This window comes from Schistocerca nitens, chromosome 3, assembly GCF_023898315.1.
Source record: "Schistocerca nitens isolate TAMUIC-IGC-003100 chromosome 3, iqSchNite1.1, whole genome shotgun sequence".
NCBI classification, from domain to species: Eukaryota; Metazoa; Arthropoda; class Insecta; order Orthoptera; family Acrididae; genus Schistocerca; species Schistocerca nitens.
Window position 1 is genome coordinate 993,500,513 of NC_064616.1, and position 24,604 is coordinate 993,525,116.

At 40.9% G+C, this 24,604-nt stretch overlaps 1 protein-coding gene across 4 annotated transcripts in view; it reads left to right on the top strand.

Moving 5' to 3' along the window:
* The window catches only part of LOC126249056 (biotin--protein ligase), a 399,528-nt gene that overhangs the window by 37,184 nt on the left and 337,740 nt on the right, over positions 1-24,604 (top strand). For 3 of the 4 annotated variants that reach the window (XM_049950694.1, XM_049950692.1, XM_049950691.1), the window contains exon 4: positions 21,055-21,222. The exons of the other annotated variant lie outside the window; for it this stretch is intronic. In XM_049950694.1, the coding sequence (XP_049806651.1) occupies positions 21,055-21,222 (168 nt within the window). The remainder of the gene's footprint in view (positions 1-21,054; positions 21,223-24,604) is intronic. 4 annotated transcript variants of the gene reach the window in all.

Consider the following 24,604-nt stretch of genomic DNA (forward strand, 5'->3'; position numbering starts at 1 on the left):
CAGAGATTTAGGAACCAGGTTTTAAATTGTAAGACATTTCCAGGGGCAGACGTGGACTCTGACCACGATCTGTTGGTTATGAACTGTAGATTAAAACTGAAAAAAACTACAAAAAGGTGGGAATTTAAGGAGATGGGACCTGGATAAACTGAAAGAAGCAGAGGTTGTAGAGAGTTTTAGAAAGAGCACTAGGGAACAATTGACAACAATGGGGGGAAAGGAATACAGTAGATGAAGACTGGGTAGGTTTGAGAGATGAAATATTGAAGGCAGCAGAGGATCAAGTAGGTAAAAAGACGAGGGCTAGTAAAAATCCTTGGGTAACAGAACAGATATTGAATTTATTTGATGAAAGGAGAAAATGTAAAAATGCAGTAAATGAAGCAGGCAAAAAGGAATACAAATTTCTCAAAAATAAGATCGCCAGGAAGTGCAAAATGGCTAAGCAGAGATGGCTAGAGGACAAATACAAGGCTGTAGAGGCATATATCACTAGAGGTAAGATAAAATACTACCTACAGGAAAATTAGAGGAACCTTTGGAGAAAAGAGAACCTCTTGTATGAATATCAAGAGCTCAGAGGGAAAAACCAATCCTAAGGAAAGAAGAGAAAGCAGAAAGGTGGAAGGAGTATATAGAGGGTCTACGAGGCCTGTCTAAAAAGTATCTGACCTTTGGCCAGAAAAAATATTTAAAATACCTAACGGGGTTGGGACCCTAATCTCCTTCAAAGTAGCCCCCCTTGTGCTTGCACATACACATACCCCACCGATCCTTCCACTGCCGGAAAGACCTCTGGAAGTCTTCTGGTGTTCAGCTCCGTTGTCGTGTTCCGCATTATCTCTTCTTTACTCTCAAAACGGGATCCTTTCAGTGGCATCTTCAATTTTGGAAACAACCAGAAGTCTCAAGGAGCCATGTCTGAAGAGTAGGGAGGTTGGTCAATGGCAGTTAATTCCATGTTTGGCCAAGGAATTTTGGATCAAGTGGGATGAATGTGTGGGGGCATCGTTGCGATGCAGTTGCCAGTTTTTCGCTGTCCACGTCTGGTCTTATGCGCCGAACTGCGTCACGGAGTCACCAGAAAACATCTTGATAGTACTCCTTTGTCTCTGTTTGTCCTTTTGGCGTGTCTTCATGATGCACAGTTCCATGGACATTAAAGAAGACAGGCAGCATCATCTTGATTTTGCTTCGCACCTGCCGCACTTTTTTGGCCTTGAAGACTCAGGATGCTTCCATTGTGACGACTGTCTTCTTGTTTCTGGGTCGTACCCGTACACCCAAGACTCATCTCCAGTAAACATGGTGTTCAGAAACCCAGGATCAGTGTTGGTGGTGTCCAGAAGGTCCTGTGCAACGTTAAAATGGAGGTCTTTTCATTCCGGCGACAACAGCTTGGGCACAAATTTCGCAGCCATTCAGTGCATGTTCAAATCATTATGCAAAATTGCATGTGCAGAACCTCTACTCATTCCAACCTCTTGGGCAGTCTCTCGCGTGGTCAAACGATGATCTGCCATCACCAAATTTTGCACCCTCTCAACAACAGCTGCAGTTTGGGGCCTGCCGGAAAGCTGGCCACTCTTCGCTGATGGGCCATTTTTGAACCATTCCTTAATTTTTGTTACACCCATCGCATTTTCTCCAAACACCTGCTGAATCTTATGAATTGTTTCACTTTGAGAATCACCAAGCTTTCGACAAAATTAGTTGCAGTGTCTTTGCTCAAGACATTCAGTCATCTTGAGAGAATCGGTAATCCGACGAACATGTTGTGTAGCACCTCACTCAGCGACCGACAGGCAGTGATTGACGTGCTGGAAGGCAGGGACAAAATTCACGCACGTGCATAAAGGTCTCTTCCTTCACTATGTACAGTGGCGCCATGCTATCATCTCTATTTTGCGCGGAAAAATCAAAGGTCAGATACGTTTTAGACAGACCTCGTATACAAGGGCGATGTGCTTGAGGGCACAGATGAAGATGAATTGGGAGATATGATACTGCGTGAAGAGTTTGACAGAGCACTGAAAGATCTAAGTTGAAACAGGGCCCCGGGAGTAGACAATATCCCATTAGAACTATTAATAGCCTTGGGACAGTGAGCCATGACAAAACTCTACCATCTGGTGAACGAGATGTATGAGACAGGCGAAATAACCTCAGACTTGAAGCAGAATAAAATAATTCCAATCCCAAAGGAAGCTGGTGTTGACAGGTGTGAAAATTACTAAACTATCAGTTTAATAAGTCACGGCTGCAAAATACTAACGCGAATTCTTTACAGATGAATGGAAAAATTGGTAGAAGCCGACCTCGGGGAAGATCAGTTTGGATTCCGTAGAAATGTTGGAACACTTGAGGCAATACTGACACTACGACTTATCTTAGAAGAAAGATTAAGGAAAGGCAAACCTACGTTTCTAGCATTTGTAGACTTAGAGAAAGCTCTTGACAATGTTGACTGGAATACTCTCTTTCAAATTCTGAAGGTGGGAGGGGTAAAATACAGGGAGTGAAAGGCTATTTACAATTTGTACAGAAACCAGATGGCAGTTATAAGAGTCGAGGGGCATAAAAGGGAAGCAGTGGTGGGAAAGGGCGTGTGACATGGTTGTAGCCTGTCCCTGATGTCATTCAATCTGTATATTGAGCAATCAGTAGAGGAAACAAAAGAAAAATTCAGAGTAGGAATCAAAGTCGATGGGGAAGAAATAAAAACTTTAAGGCTTGCCAAGGACATTTTAATTCTGTCAGAGACAGCAAAGGACCTGGAAGAACAGTTGAACGGAATGGACAGTGTCTTGAAAGAGGGATATAAGATGAACATTAACAAAAGCGAAACGAGGATAATGGAATGTAGTCGAATTAAGTCGGGTGATGTTGAGGGAATTAGATTAGGAAATGAGACACTTAAAGTAGTAAAGGAGTTTTGCTATTTGGGGAGCAAAATAACTGATGATGGTCGAAGTAGAGAGGATATGAAAAGTAGACTGGCAATGGCAAGGAAAGCGTTTCTGAAGAAGAGAAATTTGTTAACATCGAGTATTGATTTAAGCGTCAGGAAGTCATTTCTGAAAGTATTTGTATGGAGTGTAGCCATGTATGGAAGTGAAACATGGCCGATAAATAGTTTGGACAAGAAGAGAATAGAAGCTTTCGAAATGTGGTGCTACAGAAGAATGCTGAAGATTAGATAGGTAGATCACATAACTAATGAGGAAATACTGAATAGAATTGGGGAGAAGAGTAATTTGTGGCACAACTTGATTAGAAGAATGGATTGGTTGGTAGGACATGTTCTGAGGCATCAAGGGATCACCAATTTAGTATTGGAGGACAGTGTGGAGGGTGAAAATAGTAGAGACCAAGAGATGAATACATTAAGCAGATTCAGAAGGATGTAGGTTGCAGTAGGTACTGGGAGATGAAGAAGCTCGCACAGGATAGAGTAGCATGGAGAGCTGCATCTAACCAGTCTCTGGACTGAAGACCACAACAGCAACAACAACAACAACAATACTTTATTCACTTCGTGATCACAAAGCATAACAACACAGAACAAAAACCAGGCATCAGGTCAGTTCAAAGATCATCATAAAGAGAAATTACATGGAAAGCGTTACGGAGATGATATATAAACTCCAGTGGAAGACTCTGCAGGAGAGACGCTCAGTAGCTCGGTACGGGCTTTTGTTAAAGTTTCGAGAACATAACTTCACCGAAGAGTCCAGCAGTATAATGCTCCCTCCTATGTATATCTCGCGAAGAGACCATGAGGATAAAATCAGAGAGATTAGAGCCCACACAGAAGCATACAGACAATCCTTCTTTCCACGAACAATACGATACTGGAATAGAAGGGAGAACCGATAGAGGTACTCAGGGTACCCTCAGCCACACACCGTCAGGTGTCTTGTGGAGTATGGATGTAGATGTAGATGTAGATCGATGTATCAAACTGCCATTTTACGTTTTGATATGTTAGGTAGTCTGAAATCTGCCTCCTATTACTCTTGCTAAGCAAATAAACCTTCCTCCCTTTTTTTATATTCCTATTTAGTACCATATTCAGGGATGCTGCAACGGCCTTGTTGTTGTGGTCTTCAGTCCTGAGACTGGTTTGATGCAGTTCTCCATGCTACTCTATCCTGTGCAAGCTGCTTCATCTCCCAGTACCTACTGCAACCTACATCCTTCTGAATCTGCTTGGTGTATTCATCTCTTGGTCTCCCTCTACAATTTTTACCCTCCACGCTGCCCTCCAATACTAAATTGGTGATCCCTTGATGCCTCAGAACATGTCCTACCAACTGATCCCTTCTTCTAGTCAAGTTGTGCCACAAACTTCTCTTCTCCCCAATCCTATTCAATACCTCCTCATTAGTTATGTGATCTACCCATCTAATCTTCAGCATTCTTCTGTAGCACCACATTTCGAAAGCTTCTATTCTCTTCTTGTCCAAACTATTTATCGTCCATGTTTCACTTCCATACATGGCTACACTCCATACAAATACTTTCAGAAACGACTTCCTGACACTTAGATCTATAGTATATGTGAACATATTTCTCTTCTTCATAAACGCTTTCCTTGCCATTGCCAGTCTACATTTTATATCTTCTCTACTTTGACTATCATCAGTTATTTTGCTCCCCAAATAGCAAAACTCCTTTACTACTTTAAGTGCCCCATTTCCTAATCTAATTCCCTCAGCATCACCCGACTTAATTCGACTACATTCCATTATCCTCGTTTCGCTTTTGTTAATGTTCATCGTATATCCTCCCTTCAAGACACTATCCATTCCATTCAACTGCTCTTCCAAGTCCTTTGCTGTCTCTTACAGAATTACAATGTCATCGGCGAACCTCAAAGTTTCTATTTCTTCTCCATGAATTTTAATACCTACTCCGAATTTTTCTTTTGTTTCCTTCACTGTTTTCTCAATATACAGATTGAATAACACCAGGGAGAGGCTACAACCCTGTCTCACTCCCTTCCCAATCACTGCTTCCCTTTCATGTCCCTTGACTCTTATAACTGCCATCTGGTTTCTGTACAAATTGTAAATAGCCTTTCGCTCCCTGTATTTTACCTCTCCCACCTTCAGAATTTGAAAGAGAGTATTCCAGTCAACATTGTCAAAAGCTTTCTCGAAGTCTACAGATGCTAGAAACGTAGGTTTGCCTTTCCTTAATCTAGCTTCTAAAATAAGTCGTACGGTGAGTATTGCCTCACGTGTTCCAGTATTTCTACGGAAGCCAAACTGATCTTCCCCGAGGTCGGCTTCTACTAGTTTTTCCATTCATATGTAAAGAATTCACATTAGTATTTTGCAGCCGTGACTTATTAAACTGATAGTTTTGTAATTTTCACATCTGTCAACACCTGCTTTCTTTGGGATTGGAATTATTATATTCTTCTTGAAGTCTGAGGTTATTTCGCTTGTCTCATACATCTTGCTCACCAGATGGTAGAGTTTTGTCAGGACTGGCTCTCCCAAGGCTGTCAGTAGTTCTAATGGAATGTTGTCTACTCCCGGGGCCTTGTTTCAACTCGGGTCTTTCAGTGCTGTGTCAAACTCTTCATGCAGTATCATATCTCCCATTTAATCTTCATCTACATCCTCTTCCATTCCCATAATATTGTCCTCAAGTACATCGCCCTTGTATAGACCCTCAATATACTCCTTCCACCTTTCTGCTTTCCCTTCTTTGGTTAGAACTGGGTCTCCATCTGAGCTCTTGATATTCATACAAGTGGCTCTCTTTTCTCCAAAGGTCTCTCTAATTTTCCTGTAGGCAGTATCTATCTTACCCCTAGTGAGATAAGCCTCTACATCCTTACATTTGTCCTCTAGCCATCCCTGCTTAGCCATTTTGCACTTCCTGTCGATCTCATTTTTGAGACGTTTGTATTCCTTTTTGCCTGCTTCATTTACAGCATTTTTATATTTTCTCCTTTCATCAATTAAATTCAATATTTCTTCTGTTACCCAAGGATTTCTACTAGCTCTCGTCTTTTTACCTACTTGATCCTCTGCTACCTTCACTATTTCATCTCTCAAAGCTACCCATTCTTCTTCTACTGTATTTCTTTCCCCCATTCCTCTCAATTGTTCCCTTATGCTCTCCCTGCAACTCTGTAGAGCCTCTGGTTGTCAGTTTATCCAGGTCCCATCTCCTTAAATTCCCACCTTTTTGTAGTTTCTTGAGTTTTAATCTACAGTTCATAACCAATAGATTGGGTCAGGGTCCACATCTGCCCCTGGAAATGTCTTACAATTTAAAACCTGGTTCCTAAATCTCTGTCTTACCATTATATAATCAATCTGAAACCTATCAGTATCTCCAGGCTTCTTCCATGTATACAACCTTCTTTTATGATTCTTGAACCAAGTGTTAGCTATGATTAAGTTATGCTCAGTGCAAAATTCTACCACCACATAGGATACGCTATTGTTTGAAGAGTAGAGATTCGAATTGCCTGTGCTGATGGATGCAGTGCAGCTGAAACAGAAGGGCCAGCAGGTAATGAATGCTCGAGTCGTGGTATTCTCTGAAATATCATTCAGAGGAACTGCTTCTACCCACTGTGTCTCGTGCTCAGTGACTGACAAAATGTAATTGTGGCCGTCAGTATGGGGTAGGGGGCCAACGAGGTCGATACGAACTTGTTCGAAGCGCCCCTTCGGTCTTTTAAAGTGTCCCAGATGGGGATGTGCATGTCGATGAACTTCGGCACGTTGGCAAGATACGCATGCGCGTGTCCTCTCACGACAGTCTTTCTCGATGTGTCGCCAAACGAAACGTTCAGTTACTAGTCGTACTGTCTCTCTGATGAACTAGACCGTGCAGCAAAGAGAAAGTGGCCTGACAAAGGAAAGGGGTACAAGTGGTAACAGTATGTTGGTGGAAGTATCGTAAAGAATCAGTTGTGTGATACCAGGGAAAGGATGTGGTCGAATGTGGAGAGAGGTGGAGTTGTTAGTAGCTAGCGACTGTACCTCCAGATCAGTAGTTTGCGGCCGAGCGGTTCTAGGCGCTAAAGTCTGGAACCGTGCAACCGCTACGGTCGCAGGTTGTAATCCTGCCTCGGGCACGGATGTGTGTGATGTACTTAGGTTAGTTAGGTTTAAGTAGTTCTAAGTCGTAGGGCACTGATGACCTCAGAAGTTATGTCCCACAGCGCTCAGAGCCATTTGAACCAGTAGTTTGTACTCGCGCAAGCTCTGTGGGATCGAACAGTCTCATAATAGTATTAATGCACGAGATGTAGGCTGCTATGACATTGTCCGTGCCTCTGATGAAACACGTGTGTGTTGTATATTGGCAGATGAAATCCGTACGCCTGAAGCGACGTGGAGGGAGATCACTAGCAGAGTTATGCAGTGCGTCAACCAGGGGACAGTGATCTGTGTAACCGGTGACATCATGTGCCTCAATATCCTGTATGGCTGCATAAATGGGCAGTAGCTCCCTGTCAAATGCTGACCTGAAGTTGTAATGGTTGATAGTCTTTGTGAATGTGTTGCTGCAGCAGAGTGCTGACTGCGGTGTCACTAACATCTGTAGTGATTGAGATAGGTGCACCGGTGCTGGGACGGGCTAGTGTGACTGCGTTAGCTAGGGCCATTTTTAGATCACTGAAGGCGCAAGTCACGTCCTGGGTCTACGTAACTTTGCGATCGCTCGAGGTAGGTTTGCCTTGGCGAGGCTTCAGTTAGAGGAGACGGCACGAGGGATGTGGTACCCGAAAAAATTGATCGTGCCTAAGAAACTATGTAGGACACGAAAAGTGACAGACGGTGGTAAGCTCGTAATGTGTGTGACACGTTCAGACACGAGGCGTATGCCTTCAGAGTTCACTCTGTGGCCCAGAAACGTAACTTATATCTGGTACAGCTGGGATTTGTCTTCATTTGTCTCCGTGCTATTATCTGAGAGCATGCGGAGTACTCGAGAAAAATGTTGCTCGAGTTCATTAGCAGAGGTGGAGAAAATAAAAATGTCGTCGAGGTAAACATAACAAAATGGGAACTGGCGAAATAATGAGTCTACAAAATGCAGCCACGTCTGAGCTGCATTTTTAAGTCCGTAAGGCATATAGCAATATTGAAACAAGTGAAAGGGGATTATAATGGCCGTCTTAGGAACGTCGTCTTTGTGCGTCAGAATCTAACGGTACGCCTTACGACAGTCGACAACACTAAAATGCCGAGCACCGTGTAATTACAATGTGAAATCTGAATGTGGGGTATGGAACAGTTGTCTAAAATAGTGCGGGCATCGAGTCTACGGTAGTCTCCGCAAAGCCTGAAGGTTGAGTGCTTTTGAGGGATGAGATGAGTAGCTGATGGCCAGTTACTGTCACAAGGACATACAATTCCTAGTTGTAAAAATTCCTGAATGCATTCTTTTGCAGTGCGGAGTTTCTCAGCCGATAGATGGTGTGTCTTTGCACGGACAGGGGGCCCTTCTGTAGTATGTACCCTACAATATGTACTGTTCGTAATAACTTTAATGGAGAACCTCACTGGGCCTACACGAGCAGAAGACACTCCGGAGCAGGGAACGTCATCACACGCAGCACTGTGAAACTGAGAACTGACCTGTAGAATAGGTGTCGGAAGGTGGCGAAGGTTCTCTGCCATCAGGTGCAGGTGTGAAGTCTGGGTCAGCTGTTGTATACGGTGTCAGTGCGGCAAGAGGGGCACACTCTGCATCAGTGGTGGGCGAGGTGGCACGAGGGTGTGCGGGCTCGACACGAGTGTGCGGGACGGCGTCGGTCACAGTGGCTACGTAGCTCGTCGGTTTGACAGCTGCCGACACGGAGGAGGCGAATTGTTCGCAGTGGGAGCAAAAAGACAGTTCTCACTGAACACTGTTTGTAGAGGGCAAGAGCGGAGCAGTGGCCAGCGTTGTAGTGGTAGTAGCTGCTGAAAGTGCTACAATGGTCGTTCACGCACTTGCCGGGTCTGCTGAAGTGTTGCCGATCGGTGCCTGCAGTGATGCGTTAGCCACACGTAGGGCTGCAGTGTCGTGTCTGTGGTTGGGTAGCTTCACAGTGAGTCCACCAGGTCTGAAGTGAGGGATGTGAGTTCAGCCAACTGGCACGAAGGGGCAGCTGTTGTCGCTTTTGAATGTGTGGGTGTTGCAATGAAGGAGCCCTCGATCCTTGTGTCCGGAGAGTGACGGAGCAGCATTCCTGATGATAAATCTGAAAAGAGTCCACAGTGTTGTAGAAAATCAATGCCCAGCACTGGCTCATCTATGTTGACCACATTGAATGTCCATTCAAAACAAAATTTCGATTTAAGTTTGAGGCGAAGGTGTGTGAAGCTGTAGATGGTGACCGATGAAATGTTTGCTGTTTGCAATGTCGTGGCGGAAGGCACCGGTGGTGAAGTTGACGACGCTGGAGGTTTGATGCCGGTATCTGTGCCGGTGTTGACCGGGAAGAATGTGTCGTCGATGAGGTCACATATGTACAGTCTGCCCAGTGGTAGTTGTTTATTGTGTGAAGATTGGTATTGTTGCAGGCACCCTGTAGAATACCCGTGAGATGATGCGCCTAACTCGTCCCGCAATGGATGTTTGGGTGCAGGGCTGCAGTTCTGAGTCGCATCTCTGTGATGTTACCGACACGGCAGATATACGGGGTGCAGCTGTGGACTGTGTGCGACATCTTTAGTTAAAGTGCTGGAATCGGGTGAGGCCGAGAGGGGGTGTGGATGAGGAGGTACGGAGGGGGCGGCCGGTTTACTGCAATGGCCACAAGATAGTACCTAGACCGAGGTTGTTGACTAGTGTGACCTCGCGTGGCCTCGTGTGAAAGTACGTGCTGGGACCTGTGCAGTATTGCCAACTGTTGGCAAAGAGATCTGCGTTGAGGTGAGTCGTTGACGTCTGATGATTTTATAGGTTTCGTCTGCTAGCTGTAGGTGCGTCTGTAATGGGCCAGTGGCGTATGATAAAAGTTGCTGCTGGAGAGCTTCCAGTATTTTCACTACCCATAGTGACCACAAAGCGGTGTCATAAAGGAAGGAGGGATCGATCGATGCTCTGATATTTTGCCACAACTGCGATGGTGTAAGCTCATTGAGTGATAAATTGTGCTCTGTGTGGTTAATTGCTTCTTGTGGAGTTCTCGACAAGTGCTCGAGAATAATAGATTTTACGTTTTCAAAGCAGTCCCTCATTGGTGCCGTGAGGGTGAGATCAGATGTCAGATCCGTGTGCTCGTGCAGAGCTGCAATCAAAGATACGAACCGCTGTTCATCGGATAAGACTCTGTGGGCATTGAGGATGCTGTCCACAAGAGCAAACCGTGTCTTTGGGTTATCCTTGTTAAGCGGAGGCAGTTGTGGTAGACATCCTGAAAGAACAGGCAGGAGTGGAGCGGTGAACACGGGTGATGTTGCGGCAGCCTGCAGAATATCTGGTCACTCGACTTTACACTGTTCTCGATGCTCGTACGTATATCTCAGCACGGCGTTGCAGGGATGAGCGGTGCCGTAGAAATGGCCGTGGCCACCGAGAGATTCGGTACGTACAACACGGTACACTGCGGAGGTTTGTTTCCTATTTCTGATGCACTGGGAATGCTCGATCGAGGAGCACCGGAGAGGGCGGCAGTGAAAGTCACATTGTTCATTAATAAAATGTCACTGTTCGAGCACCATTGCTGTTGCACTAAACTGACAGCTTGTGATTTATCGTTGAATTTGACGAGGGTATGTGAAGGAAACGACGTAATCACTGTGTGTGCCAGTGCTGCATTACATTTAAAAGTGTCTGAACTAATGTTGACAATGAAGAGCGAAGTGCAGGACCAAGCATTGTGAGTAATGATCTGGCCGCAAAATTCGATGGAAATATTGGAGAAAACCGACGATTCAAAGTTCACAATTTCAAGAAATTTTTGCATCAAATTGTTGCACAGAAGCTAGACTGTTACAAATTTTGTGCAAGATGGACACCAGAAATCTTGACAGAAGGCCACAAAAACCAGCACATGGCTTCATAATTGAAATTTCTGGGTTCTTACAAAGAAAAGGTGGTGATTTCTCACCATCTAGTGCCCAAGGCCCATCTGTTTCCAACAAAGATGACCTGGTTCGCAGTGCAGTACTTTGATGACAGTGCGGAACTGCAAGAGGCCGTGACTAACAGGTTAAAGTCTCAGGTGGCAGAATTTTATGATGCTGGAATATCAAAGTGTGTTTGCCACTATAAATACCTAAATTAGTGTGGAGACTGTGTTGGAAAGTGATATTTAAATGGAACATCATTTTTCCTATTTCCTATACTTCATTTTTTTAAAATAACAAAAAATAAACTTTCTGGATAAGCCGTTGTATGTGGTACTAGCTAATCGAGAAACTATGTGATGCAGTGTACTGTCAAAATTATTTGGGTGTCATGTTTATAGCTAAATACGAGACACTCTGTGGTACTGATGAACTAGGTACTCAGTTTTAGAAGTATCCCAGCCATAGTTGTTGGAGAGTGTAAGTGAAGATCAGATGTAATTCAATGAAATTGACCAAGCTGTGTGGTGTAGTGTTAAAGACACTGTACTAACATCTAGGAAGATGAAAGCTCAATTTCCTGCCCAATTATCCACATTTATGTTTTCTGTGGTTTTGCTAAATTGCTAAAGGCAAATGCCATGGTATTTCCTGTGAAACAGACAGGGCTGATTTCCTTCCACATCCTTCTCCAGTATGATGACCTAGTTGTGGATAGGCTATTAAACTCTAACCTTCCTTCTCTAATTAATGAATAAAACTAAGCGGTGACTCCATGTTTAACATTTATATCATCACATAAATTAAGGCAAAAATAGAGTATTAAATGTAGTAAAGCAGTCACCAGTCTGAAGATCATTTTGAACACCACAGTGCTTTACTAGGCATGATCCTGTTGGAGGTGGTATGCCATTGCCTTCCTCCAACCTTTGAACTGACTTAGCTAGTTATAGGGGGACCTACAGTTTAACATGGATTCTGAACTGTGGTGCAGCGTGGCATTTTTCGCATCAGCAAACATTGCCAGAGGTGAAGGAAGTGATAAGTGACAGATAAAATTTCCAAGATTGACCAGGGATTGAACCTGAGACGTATGGATTTTTAGTCTGGCATTTTGCCACCGAACCACCAAGCAACATATATTAACAGGGTGTATATGACCTGGAACAACTCAGATATCTGGGAAAAACCAGAGAATTTTTTCATCCGGGAGAAAACCGGGAAAAACGCGGAAATTTTTTAGAAATCCAGGAATGTTTCATTATTTAAGTTTTCAGTTAAATTTTTGTGATTTTCACTGGTAAGAACCAATACTCTAACAAAGGATATTACTGTATCCTGCTTCTGCAAAATAATACTGCAGCAACAAAAATATGAATGAGAGAAAAAAAAAAAACGAAAATAAAACTTAAGTCACAAAGGAAATAATCCATATACAACAATAAAACACAGTGCTCATACAAGCGTCTGCCAACAGCAAAGTGTATCAAAAGCTGTAGGAAGACTATGCAATGCTTTATAACAACATATTGCCTCTGATGAGTGTGACTTGACAGCTGTTTACATTAGATTCATTGAGCAGTGGCTGGCGGGCTCTTGTTAATGCGCAGTTGAGTCGCATATGAGTAGTACCTTCTGCCACTTCTGGCTACAGGTGTGTGGCTGGGCGCCACTGTCTAATATTGCTCTGGTTTGGAAATATCGGAGATCCGGGGCTGATTCACAGAGCAGTCGGAGTTGTAGTGGGGAGGTGTGTAGTCTCCACGTGACCTGTGTTTACGTTTAGTGATTTTGCTGTTTCCACTTGTGAGGTAACGGGTGGGTTGCGGCGCCCTGGAAATATTGTGGGTTCAGAATTTGTGGCCACCGCTTGGGCCGCGAACCAGGGCCGAGCTCGTTAGCATCCACGTGGTGCCTCACAATGGCTGGAGCATGTGGTCCATTGAGCACGTGGCTGGGAATTCTATGGTGACACTGTGCACCGGCGGGAGGGCCAAAGATGGCAGACTTTGTAAAACCTTAATGGCAGACATTTCACAGTTCGTATAGAAATTAATAGTAGCCAGATTAATCATGATACCTTAAAAAGAAATATGTACATTATTATTATTATTATTATTATTATTTGCACGATGATTCTGATGGTATAATCAGATTTTCAATATCTTTATTAGTTTAAAGTTTAGTATATGACGGTAAATTATACAAGTAACACCCAGCAACGAATTTCCAAAATATAAACGCTTCATCCAAGTTTGTCGATCGCCATGTCTTGTAAACCTAAATTGGTATGAATTACAGGCATGTAACTTGAATAGTACATGAGTTATTGGAGGCCAAAGTGGCCAATTACTATCATTCACGTCAGGCCATAAGTACCCCACAGTTACACGAAAAAACGGTAGCAGCATGCTTAATAAATATATTTATTCGTCTATGTCTTTGTTTATATCCGATATATACTATTCGTGAAGAAATTGGTTAAATATTTGCTGTATTTTAGAAAGTACAGAGACATTAGGCTACTGGCCTACATTTTGTTCTATTCCTTTGATATATGTTTATTTAATTTGTTTATGTATATAATAATGTGTGTTAGAGCGTTTTTATGGTCCAGCCATAGTAATATTTATTTAATTTCAAGTTATTTAAATGTATTTCATATGTGTTTAAATATGTTTGTGACTGTACGTTGGCATGAAGACATGGAGGGAGCCCTCTAGCCAATCACAGTGCTCGTTAATGGTGAGACTGTGTGGAAGCGGAGGACACGAGGGAGTTTGGAGCAGTGCAGCATGAGGGACAGTTGTACAGGACATGGAAAGTGCTGGGGAGTACGACACTGGACAAGGGAGGTGCTGGACGTGACAGTGCGACGAACGCACAGTCGCGAGAGGGACTTGGAGAGTGTGGAGCGGTTTGCGTGTGGTCGTAGCAGATATAGATATTTTGTAGTGCTGACTTATGCACTTGTAAGATTTCCGTGGCTTCTACAGTGAAGATGTAGTGTGCGTTTAGAACTGAATATCTTGCGAGCTTTGTTGTTGTTCAGAACTAATTACGTGCGGTAGGAATCTATTGTTTCCCTGTTATTCAACTTATATTTTATTTAATTGCCGGACCATCGACATCAATAAGTGTTTTGCAGAAATATACCACATTCTCAAAAGTACTTCTATTATCGTACTCATCATTTAAAGTCATTAAGGTAGTACCTGCAGATTTTATTTAATTGCAATCTTTCATTTATAAATTTATATGTTACATTCGTAATTCGCAATTGCCGAGTGATAGAAACCTTCGACCATTCGATTCGTGTGTGTAATCTTATCGTACACTGTGGACACAGCAGGCTTTGGCCTGTAATGTGGCAGCTACGTATCCCAGCTCCTAGACAACGAAACCAGCCAAAACTTTTAATATCGCAACTCTGAGTCGGAGGGTATGTAGTTGAGGGCCAACTCATCATCTCACATTTTCTGTTGTGAAAGCCCGCACTCTTCATTTATTGCTCTCACATTAAATGAAAACAAAATGGATTTCTGTGGTCGGGAGCTATCAAATGAATTAAAATACGTTTGCATAATTACAGAAGGCTAAAATATGTTATTAGTTTCGGGTTTTATTTCCACCTTTCTGAGAGTCAAGCATTAATCGCCTTGCAGAAGAATGAAGTTATTTTTGTCGGTTTGCTAAAGAGATTTGGCTTTTATTAATCTTTTGCAGTGAAGCAGTCAATTTATTTGAAACGAAGTGTTTAATTTCACACTGTTGGCTAGTTTCAACTGTTCGCTGCATTTCAAGTGCACGTTTTCCATCTTCTAGCTCGTACGGTGTTATGCCATAGTAAAGAACCAAACATGAGATAATACAGTGCTGGTACTCAAGAAATTTTACATCTGAATCTGGACATACGAATGTGCATTTTAAGCCGAATTATGCATTTTAGTATGGTTCACGAAATTCTGATGCTCTTGAAGTATCCTCTGATGACTTGTTTCTTTTATGACACAATTTCCTCTTTTAATGTTTTACACAACTGAACATGCGGGCTTCCTGCGCCATCGTAGCAGCACAAGTGCAGTGACGCCTGTTATCTGGCGCTCCCTGGCAACTGCTGAAATGAACCAAATTCTAACAGGTCACGGGAAAATATTGTGAATGTTGATTTGAAAAGCGTTACTTTCAGAGTAAATTTCCTTCTACGCAAGATGAACTGTGTGAGAGAATGTACGATGAATTTCTTAAATCACAAAGCGTTTGACTCTCATTTAAAAATCAACTCTTTGAGGACAACCATCTAGAAGAATTTCGAGCCCAGAAGATCAAACATTTACGTCGTTATTAAAAATTTTACTGGCACATTTGTGTGATGTATCTTAAAGTGTAACACGCGCAAAAAAGATCAACATTATATGTGGAAGCTTAGCTTCTCTTGCAGCTTATTAATCTTCGAGACCAATATTATATGTGAAAGCTTTGTTTTTCTTGTAGCAACACTATGTGCATTAATTTAAACCATTAACTTTTCTTATTTGTGTGTTGGCACTAGTTAAGAGTTATCTTGCTACTGGCTGGCAACATCATGTGTCCTACGCTGTCATCAGCTGGCGAGATCACATGACATGAGCTATGACTGGCTTACAAAAGCGTGTCACAATCTGGATTTCTATACTTCGGAAAGTAACATGCAGTGTTTGGTGGAATTCGAATTTATAACTTCGTAACATGAAAATATGCAGCATACATGTTGCTGCACATCAAAAAGCTTTCCAAAATGTGTTTTTCCCCCCTTGATTTTCTTTTCCTAAAGTGCCGGGAAATTCTACATCAGTGTATAAAACCATAAACATTCAAATGATTGATAAGTTTTACAGTGCCGAGGAAAGTATACTGTCACTTAACATGGAAAAAATGTATTTTCACCCGGGAGAAAGTGTATTTTCAACTGGGAAATACGGGAAAAATTTTAGAATTTTTTTTCCCTTGTCCATGTATACACCCTGATTAAACATACCAATTACACAAAGTAAGCACAGTTTTATTGTAAGTGTTACATGAGTCTTTGGTATTTTATGGCATATTCTTGAAGAATTATATGATAAAATATATCTAGAGAATAGAGCACCAGTATTTGTATTACTGGCATATACAATAATGATTTTAACTCAAGTCTAAGTCATTTTACTTCATCAGCGTACACTCATGTATGTTGTTTGTCATTCTTTCACAATGTACCAAATATATCAGGCCAAGAATTTTGTTGAATCCATTACAACCAGCTAAGTGTGTGGATCACATTATTAATTTGTATATCTCTTGATTATTAATTTGTATGTCTCTCACATTACTTCGACTTAGATGGTACCTTGGAACATTATTCATTTTCAGTCTTTCTCAATAAATTGATAAACTTTAAATATGTTGTGATGATTGAAAATTTGAGCCAAACAGGGACTGAAACGGGGGTCCCGTGGTTTTCATGAGCATTCATCTTACCTTTGGTTAACTAAGAATGCCTCCGTGCTTAATTTTACTTTTCATTATCTTTTATGTCTCCACCTGAATACTACTACCAGAGGTTCTCCCATGGCTTTTGTGGGAATAGCACAACTAGGGCAACGGAATCAGTGGAGGACTATGCCTGAAATGCGCTGCAAGAAATTGAGTAATGTTGATGAAATTAGTGAAGGTGCAATGACATGATACCAAGTTTGGAGGTGTGCTCAGATAGCCTGATTGTTATGGCAGCTGCTCATAAAAGGCAATAAATCCGGTTTCAGTCCTCTTCTGCCACAAATTTTCAATTGTCACAGTATATTTGTCACATTTCAGATTCAACAGATCTAAACTACACTACTGGCCATTAAAATTGCTACACCACGAAGATGACGTGCTACAGACGCGAAATGTAACCGACAGGAAGAAGATGTGGTGATATGCAAGTGATTAGCTTTTCAGAGCATTCAAACAAGGCTGGCACTGGTGGCGACACCTACAACATGCTGACATGAGGAAAGTTTCCAACCGATTTCTCATACACAAACAGCAACTGACCGGCGTTGCCTGGTGAAACGTTGTTGTGACGCCTCGTGTAAGGAGGAGAAATGCGTACCATCAAGTTTCCGACTTTGATAGAGGTCAGATTATAGCCTATCGTGATTACGGTTTATCGTATCGCGACATTGCTGCTCGCGTTGGTCGAGATCCAATGACTGTTAGCAGAATATGGAATTGATGGGTTCAGGAGGGTAATACGGAACGCCGTGCTGGATCCCAACGTTCTCGTATCACTAGCAGTCGAGATGACAGGCATTTTATCTGCATGGCTGTAACGGATCGTGCAGCCATGTCTCGATCCCTGAGTCAACAGATGGGCACGTTTAAAAGACAACAACCATCTGCACGAACAGTTAGACGACGTTTGCAGCAGCATGGACTATCAGCTCGGAGACCATGGCTGCAGTTACCCTTGACGCTGCATCACAGACAGGAGCGCCTGTGATGGTGTAGTCAACGACGAAACTGGGTGCACGAATGGCAAAACATCATTTTTTCGGATGAATCCGTGTTCAGTTTAGAGCATCATGATGGTCGCATCCGTGTTTGGCGACATCACAGTGAACGCACATTGGAAGCGTGTATTTGTCATCGCCATACTGGCGTTATCACCCGGCGTGATGGTATAGGGTGCCATTGGTTACACGTCTCTGTCACCTCTTGTTCACAATGACGGCACTTTGAGCAGTGGACGTTACATTTCAGATGTGTTATGACCCGTGGCTCTACACTTCATTCGATCCCTGCGAAACCCTACATTTCAGCAGGATAATGCAGGACCGCATGCTTAAGGTTCTGTACGGGCCTTTCTGGATACAGAAAATGTTCGACTGCTGCCCTGGCCAGCACATTCTTCAGATCTCTCACCAATTTAAAATGTCTGGTCAATGGTGGCCGAGCAACTGGCTCTTCTCAGTACTGTGGTATCGTGTTGAAGCTGCATGGGCAGCTGTACCTGTATACGCCATCCAAGCTGTGTTTGACTCGATGCCCAGGCGTATCGAGGCCGTTATTATGGCCAGAGTTGGTTGTTCTGGATACTGATTTCTCAGGATCTATGCACCCAAATTGCATGAAAATGTAATCACATGTCAGTTCTAGTATAATATATTTGTCCAATGAATACCTGTTTATCATCTGCATTTCTTCTTGGTGTAGCAATTTTAATGGCCAGTAGTGTATTTCCACTGATATCATTTAATGTCACTGTTTTCATCCCTGTCAATCCATCATTTACTCAACTTTAACAAATACTTATTTCCATTCTCATTCATGAGTACACCATATTAATCTCCACACACAGCAGTAGAAAAATTCTCAGTTGCGGTTTTAATTTCATTTGTACATAGATGTGTTTACACTCATTTGACACACTCCAGTATGGTTTTTTTTTTCCCCTCTGTGACAACGCATCTGTGAATAAAACAGGAAAGCATTCCTCTAAGACCACACAGTACAGCAACACCCTTTGTGCCGCCCTCCTGCCCACCCACCTTTATGGAACACTTTAAAAGTGTACCTGTATAGAGGCAATCTGTGACTGAGACCTTTGCACCTGCAGGCAGGCTACACTGCTTCTGTAGTTCCTGCAAGTAGGTATGCCAAACCCAAGTTCTGTCACTTTATTCATGCATTTCTCATGTCCCACCCCTCCACGATCACACCACAGGAGGGTGCTAAACAGGATGGCTGAAAAACCGTAAGCATTCTTTGCAACTTTGGATCACATTCAAATTTCATCGAATGGTTTTGAATGGTCCTTAATGGTTCGACCTTGTACACTAAAGCAAAAATTGCCTTTCACTGCATACAATGCAATGTGTGACCACATTTAGTGGGGTTGCTGGCCTGCAATTTCCTTAGAGAAGGACTGAAACGTCCGGATAGCGTCAAAGGTTGTCAAGAATGTCATCTCGTTGCTCGTCGCACTGCGATCTGTTGTTTTCTACTAATTTTATTGCACAGTGTATATGACGATAGTATTGAAAATTAATGTGTCCGTTGCTTAGTGGGGACAAACACAAGCCCTTTCCGTGTGTAGGGGGGAAAAACTATTATTGCACGAAGTATGAGGTTACTGACATCCTTCTGTGTTGTCTATACTAATACTATCTACAGAGGTGATGCGCCAGTAAAATGCGGGAAATTATCTTTGTCAGTGACTCTCGGTACTTCACCTGACCCACATAAGATTAATTGCGACATCCATAATCATCTCTGAAGTGAGAACTTGGGGCCCTTGCAATTTACAGTATAATTTAAACTGGGCATTATCCTGAATTAGAGAGCAAAGAAATTCTGACGGTCTTATAAAACCGAAAGAGGACAACACTTTCCATATTAGCTGAGCATTGCTCGATCTCAACACGGAAATCATTGTTTAAGGAATTGTTAATCGTCCTCTTGTCAGCAAATGAACCCCAAAAGGCTTTTTAGACACTCCAGGTGTGAGTTTAGAAGATACCATTCCACACTAGATAACGTATCCCTCGAACCAACGGTACGAGGAAATCGAGTAGCCTTCTAACACAAACAGCATGTTGTAGTAGTAGTCTTTGACATCGAGAAGGTGTTCTGTCAGTGACTTTCCTTTGCTCTTAAACAATTTGTATGTCTGTTGATGAACCTTGCGTGTTTCCGAACTAGTCCACAGCTTGCCCTGTAATTTATTGTTGGAACAACAATTCTCCTTTATTATTATTATTATATCTTTTACTCCAGTGATTTCATAATGGGGAGTATGATGACACACTGCCCATACAACAATCCTTTCGGGACTAACAGTGGTCCTGTATCATACTGATTTTTTCGAGGAAACAGCCTTACCGAAGGAAACGTACAGGATTCTGCATAGGTATTAATTGTTTGCATCATATTTTTAAGTTTGTTGGCTTCACATGGGTGGGGGGTATAATAGAGAAAGGGAGGGACATATTTATACATTTTGCACTGCAGTGATTTTTTTGAAGCTCATTTCAGAGTTTGGTATTCCTGAAATCTATAGGGTATAGCATGGATGACACTTCCATATACTATCCAAAGAGCATATGTTGGATGAAATATGACCAAGTCAAAAATTTATTATTTGCTCTTATTCTCTCTGTGCTCTCCAGCCAGTACAGATTGTAGAATGATTTAGAGCATTCATGATGATCTTTTGTGCATTCAAAATTAAGAACAAGGAGTGTTGTTCTGTTGGTTGTTAGTGTGTGTGATTCTCCTTTGTAGATGCTTTCATTGTTATTTTGTTGTGTATTGTTGGAAATGAATGTGTTTAGTGATGGAAATGTTTGTAAAGTATTCACTGAAGTTAATACTATCACTGAAGTTAGTACTTTATGAGATGGAAATGTCTTTCTGTTTGGATCGAGTGATGTGTTACTAATATCTGGTTGAATTTTTTTTTCTGTGCTGCTTGGATTTGAGTAGTTTAATCCAATAACTAGTTTTACAAACAGTCCATGTTTGGTTTTGTGTCATGCCAATTATGATATGTAAAAGATTCCTTTTTGTCATTATTCATTGGAAGTATGGAAATGTAAACCTAGTGTCTAGTGGAAGCATAGAGAAAGTTCCCATTTCTTAAAAGGGTAATGGTGGTCACTTTTTTTAAAAAAAGTCAACTACTTTGTATTTTTGTGTTTTCTACTAGGATATTCCATACCTTGTAGTTCATCCTAACCATATAAACAGCTGTGGAGTCCCATATCTGTATATGAACTTAGGTGAATTACTTTGAGAAATTAATTTTGCTCTATGTGTATGGAGCAATAAGAAGTTGTACAAATTGTTTCTCATATATTGTATATATTTCTCATGTAATGTAAACCACAGTTTACAGCATGTACCGTTAAGAACTGACATTACATATATTTCATCTGCAGATAACAATTATTGTATGTATTGTGTTAATTCATGCAAATTATGTGTGTGATGCAAAATTGCATGGTTTCAGCAAAGAATTGATTTAACAAACTGGATTGGTTTTCCTGGAGTTGGAGCAAATTTTGCATTTGATGATAGACAACTTGATGTTTCATTGGAGGAGAATAACTCAATCAGCATAATAATTGAAACAAATTATGCACACTCTCCTCTTCACGATGAGACAAAATTTTGTGAAGTATGTATACAGAAAATTCAAATTTGATTTTCTTATTTATGTGACAATGTTTCTACTGGGGTTTAGAAGTTGTACGTATTATGTAACTGCAATAACAGTGTGTTGTGATGCAAATATGGTATCACTTTATGGCATTTGCTGCAAGTGTTCTAATTAAATGGATAATTATTGTCATAGGAAAATTAAAAGCAAATAAAAATAGAAAATACATTAGACCAATAGATAATCCAAATGTGTAAAAGTACAAACTGGATCCCAGCTAGCATCGATAGATTGACTGATATATGGTTCTATGTTAGCAAATTCTTAAACCATTTACTATGTTGATGCAAAATGTCACTGCATTATTTGGATGCTATAAATGTATTTACTAAAGGTGACACTTGAAAGTTAATCAACAGTGTATTATCCTCCTCTCACTATGACTTCTTCTCAATGCTGTGGGTTTTTTTTTTTTCCACCTCTGAGAGAATATGCTGATTTGCAATGCAAAAAGCTATGTAAAGAAGTTTGAGAAGCTTTTTTGAAGACAGTTACCTAAAAGAGTGTTGGACGAGGAATGGAAAATGTGAGGAATGTAGATACACCTCCCTATCAAGTTCTTGAATAGTGGTGTTATCATTTCAACATGTGTCGTCATATATTGTAATGTTACAGAAATACTTTATACAATCTCCTTAGCAATTTTTAATCAGTTGTGGCTGCAAGGCATGTTAATTATTGATGATAAATGGTAACAGTAATGGTTATATTGCATGGAAAGTATTTGATAACAAATAAGGTCTGATTTACCTGCCGAGATTATCACTATTTCCTGTTTGTGGAGAGAAACTTTCATATGGAGTGTTGCATTTTAGTTAGTACCTCACAGTCCTTTTTCATTTTCATGTCAGTATATAGGCACAATTAACAATAGCCAGTGACAGTGTTGGGAAAATTGGTTAAAATTGTACAATTTTTATGGGTTACAACATCTGTAACCACTCATTTAATACAAATACCATACAATGGGTGACTGTCCAAAATTAATCACATGTGTCTGTTCTTAAGTTGATGAATGTGGATCATCATGAACTGAAATGTTCAGGACAGCTTAACAAAAATGCATAAGTCTTAAATATTACATATAGATGATGTTAAAGTGGCCCTAATTGAATTGTTAGAACTATTTTCTTGATTTGGTGGCATTATCCTTGTAGATGGCACATAATTTTTAAACCAACACTGGATCTTTTTTCATTTACTAAACTCAACTTGAAGAATATAGTAGAAGTTTTCATGATGTTTTACTTGACAATCCATTTTCTTTGGCTTACAGGTAGCTCAAACTTTATTCAAATGTGAAAAATGTGAAGTGTATTTACATGCATAACTCTTTAGATAATAACTATTTTATAAATGCCAACATGGTCCATAGTAGGCTGTATGAATGTTCTTTGTTTAATTAATGTGAATAGTTAATTTTGACTTGGTGTCATTTTCAAGCACATGGGTGACATCAGCTTATGTACGTCACATTTTACGTTGTGTAAGTATCAGATTCATTTTCATAATGTAAAATGTGATTACATAAGTTGATGTCATACATGTGATTGAAAGTGACACAAAGTCAAAATTAGCAAATTGCACAAATTAAATAAAGAACATTAATACAGCCTACAATGGGCTATATTTTCATTTATAAAATATTTAGAGGTTATGGACCCACACGGAAACAAAATTTTAAATAATAAGTAATAGTGACAAAGTGAATAATCCCTAGTAATATTGTAATGAAGAAAACTGAAAACTGCTGTGAATGTATGCACCAACCAAAACTACTATTTAGATTTATATTATAAATTCTTTTTTCTGTTTTCAGAGACAGGTTTTAGGTGAAAATTACTCCACCTATGGATAATTGCAAATATTTTACTATAAATGTGTACTTTTGTTTTCATTTTCCTCCTGTATTTGTAGTTTGAGGAGTATGAACAAACAGTACAGCGTGGGGGCCAAGTCCTGGCTGTGGCACAAATGAGTCAGAATATTTCTGTCTGAATTTCAGCAACTCTACTTTCTTCATGGGATGTGAGATACTGATGAGTTCTGTGTTTGTGTGACTGAACTATGTTATAGTATTTGTTGCATTGTTTTCTGAAGAACCATTAAGACAGTGCTTTAATTTCTTTCACAATCTGAAGACCCGCAGAGCAATTCTTCGACTTGTTGTTATTCTATATATTCTACATGTAAAAATTGAAAAGTTTGAGGATGATTCTTAGTTCATTCACTGCATCACATGGCTATTAGATGGTGTTGAGTAATTAGTACCTCAGGGACTTCAGTCAGTTTTGGCTGTATGCAGATCTGACAGTATTGTAGTTCATGCTCTAGACCGGAGGTGGTGAGCCAGACGCCTGTCTGCCCTAGCCCGGCGTGACCCAGCAGATGTGATGTAACTGTGGGCAACTCATCAGCAGGCATTCGTCACAGTGTAGCGAGACAAAACAGTAGAGCTGCTGGCCGCCGCTAGTGCATGGTGGAACACGGCACATTATGTGGTACAGGTCTATGCTTTCTCAGGCGTGTATGTGTGCCACTCTAGGTTACATTAGGTTAAGTACATTCTGCACATAAAATACAACCCTACCGTGGTAAGGATTCATTGGCACCAGGTTAAATGTACCATAATACTATTTTATTACTTACAGTATATAATTACATCACATACAAAAATGCAGACATTGCTATATTACATTTATATGTATTATGATCCATGTTTCCCATGTTTTGCTGCAAGCAAGGGAGTGTCCAGACAAATGTGACCTGTTGGGTGCAATCAAATAATGGTCTTCAGGTGACTATCTGTCGTTTGTGATCTATGTTTCGATTTGTAAAGCTTTGAGGCTGAAAAAAGTTGTTCATATAAATAAGTAGAACCAAACATGCACATTGTAGCTGCTGCTTTTGAATGTAATTGAGGAAATCTATTCCCTGGAAGGCAGGAATAGAACTGAATTATGTCATTCGCCATTCTAAACTTCTCTTTAAAGAAGCAATCCCATTGCAGATCTATCAATTCTAATTGCATCTCTGTGGACACAGTTCTGTCACTCATCCAGCATGGGGACATGAAGATGTAAAAATCTGGCTCAAGTGACCTCAGACCATTGAATTGTTTTGTGAAAGCTGCATACAAATTATTGACAGAACTAAACAAATGATGCAAAAAGGTCATTATTAATGTTAGCTGCAAACTGTGTCACATTCGGAAAATTCATGAAATTACAGTCCTGGAACTGACGTCTCCATACCTCCAATTTTATTCGCATTGCGTGAATTTTAGAAAATAGAGATAGAATTAACTGACTTTTCCCTGCAACAAAGCATTGAGACTATT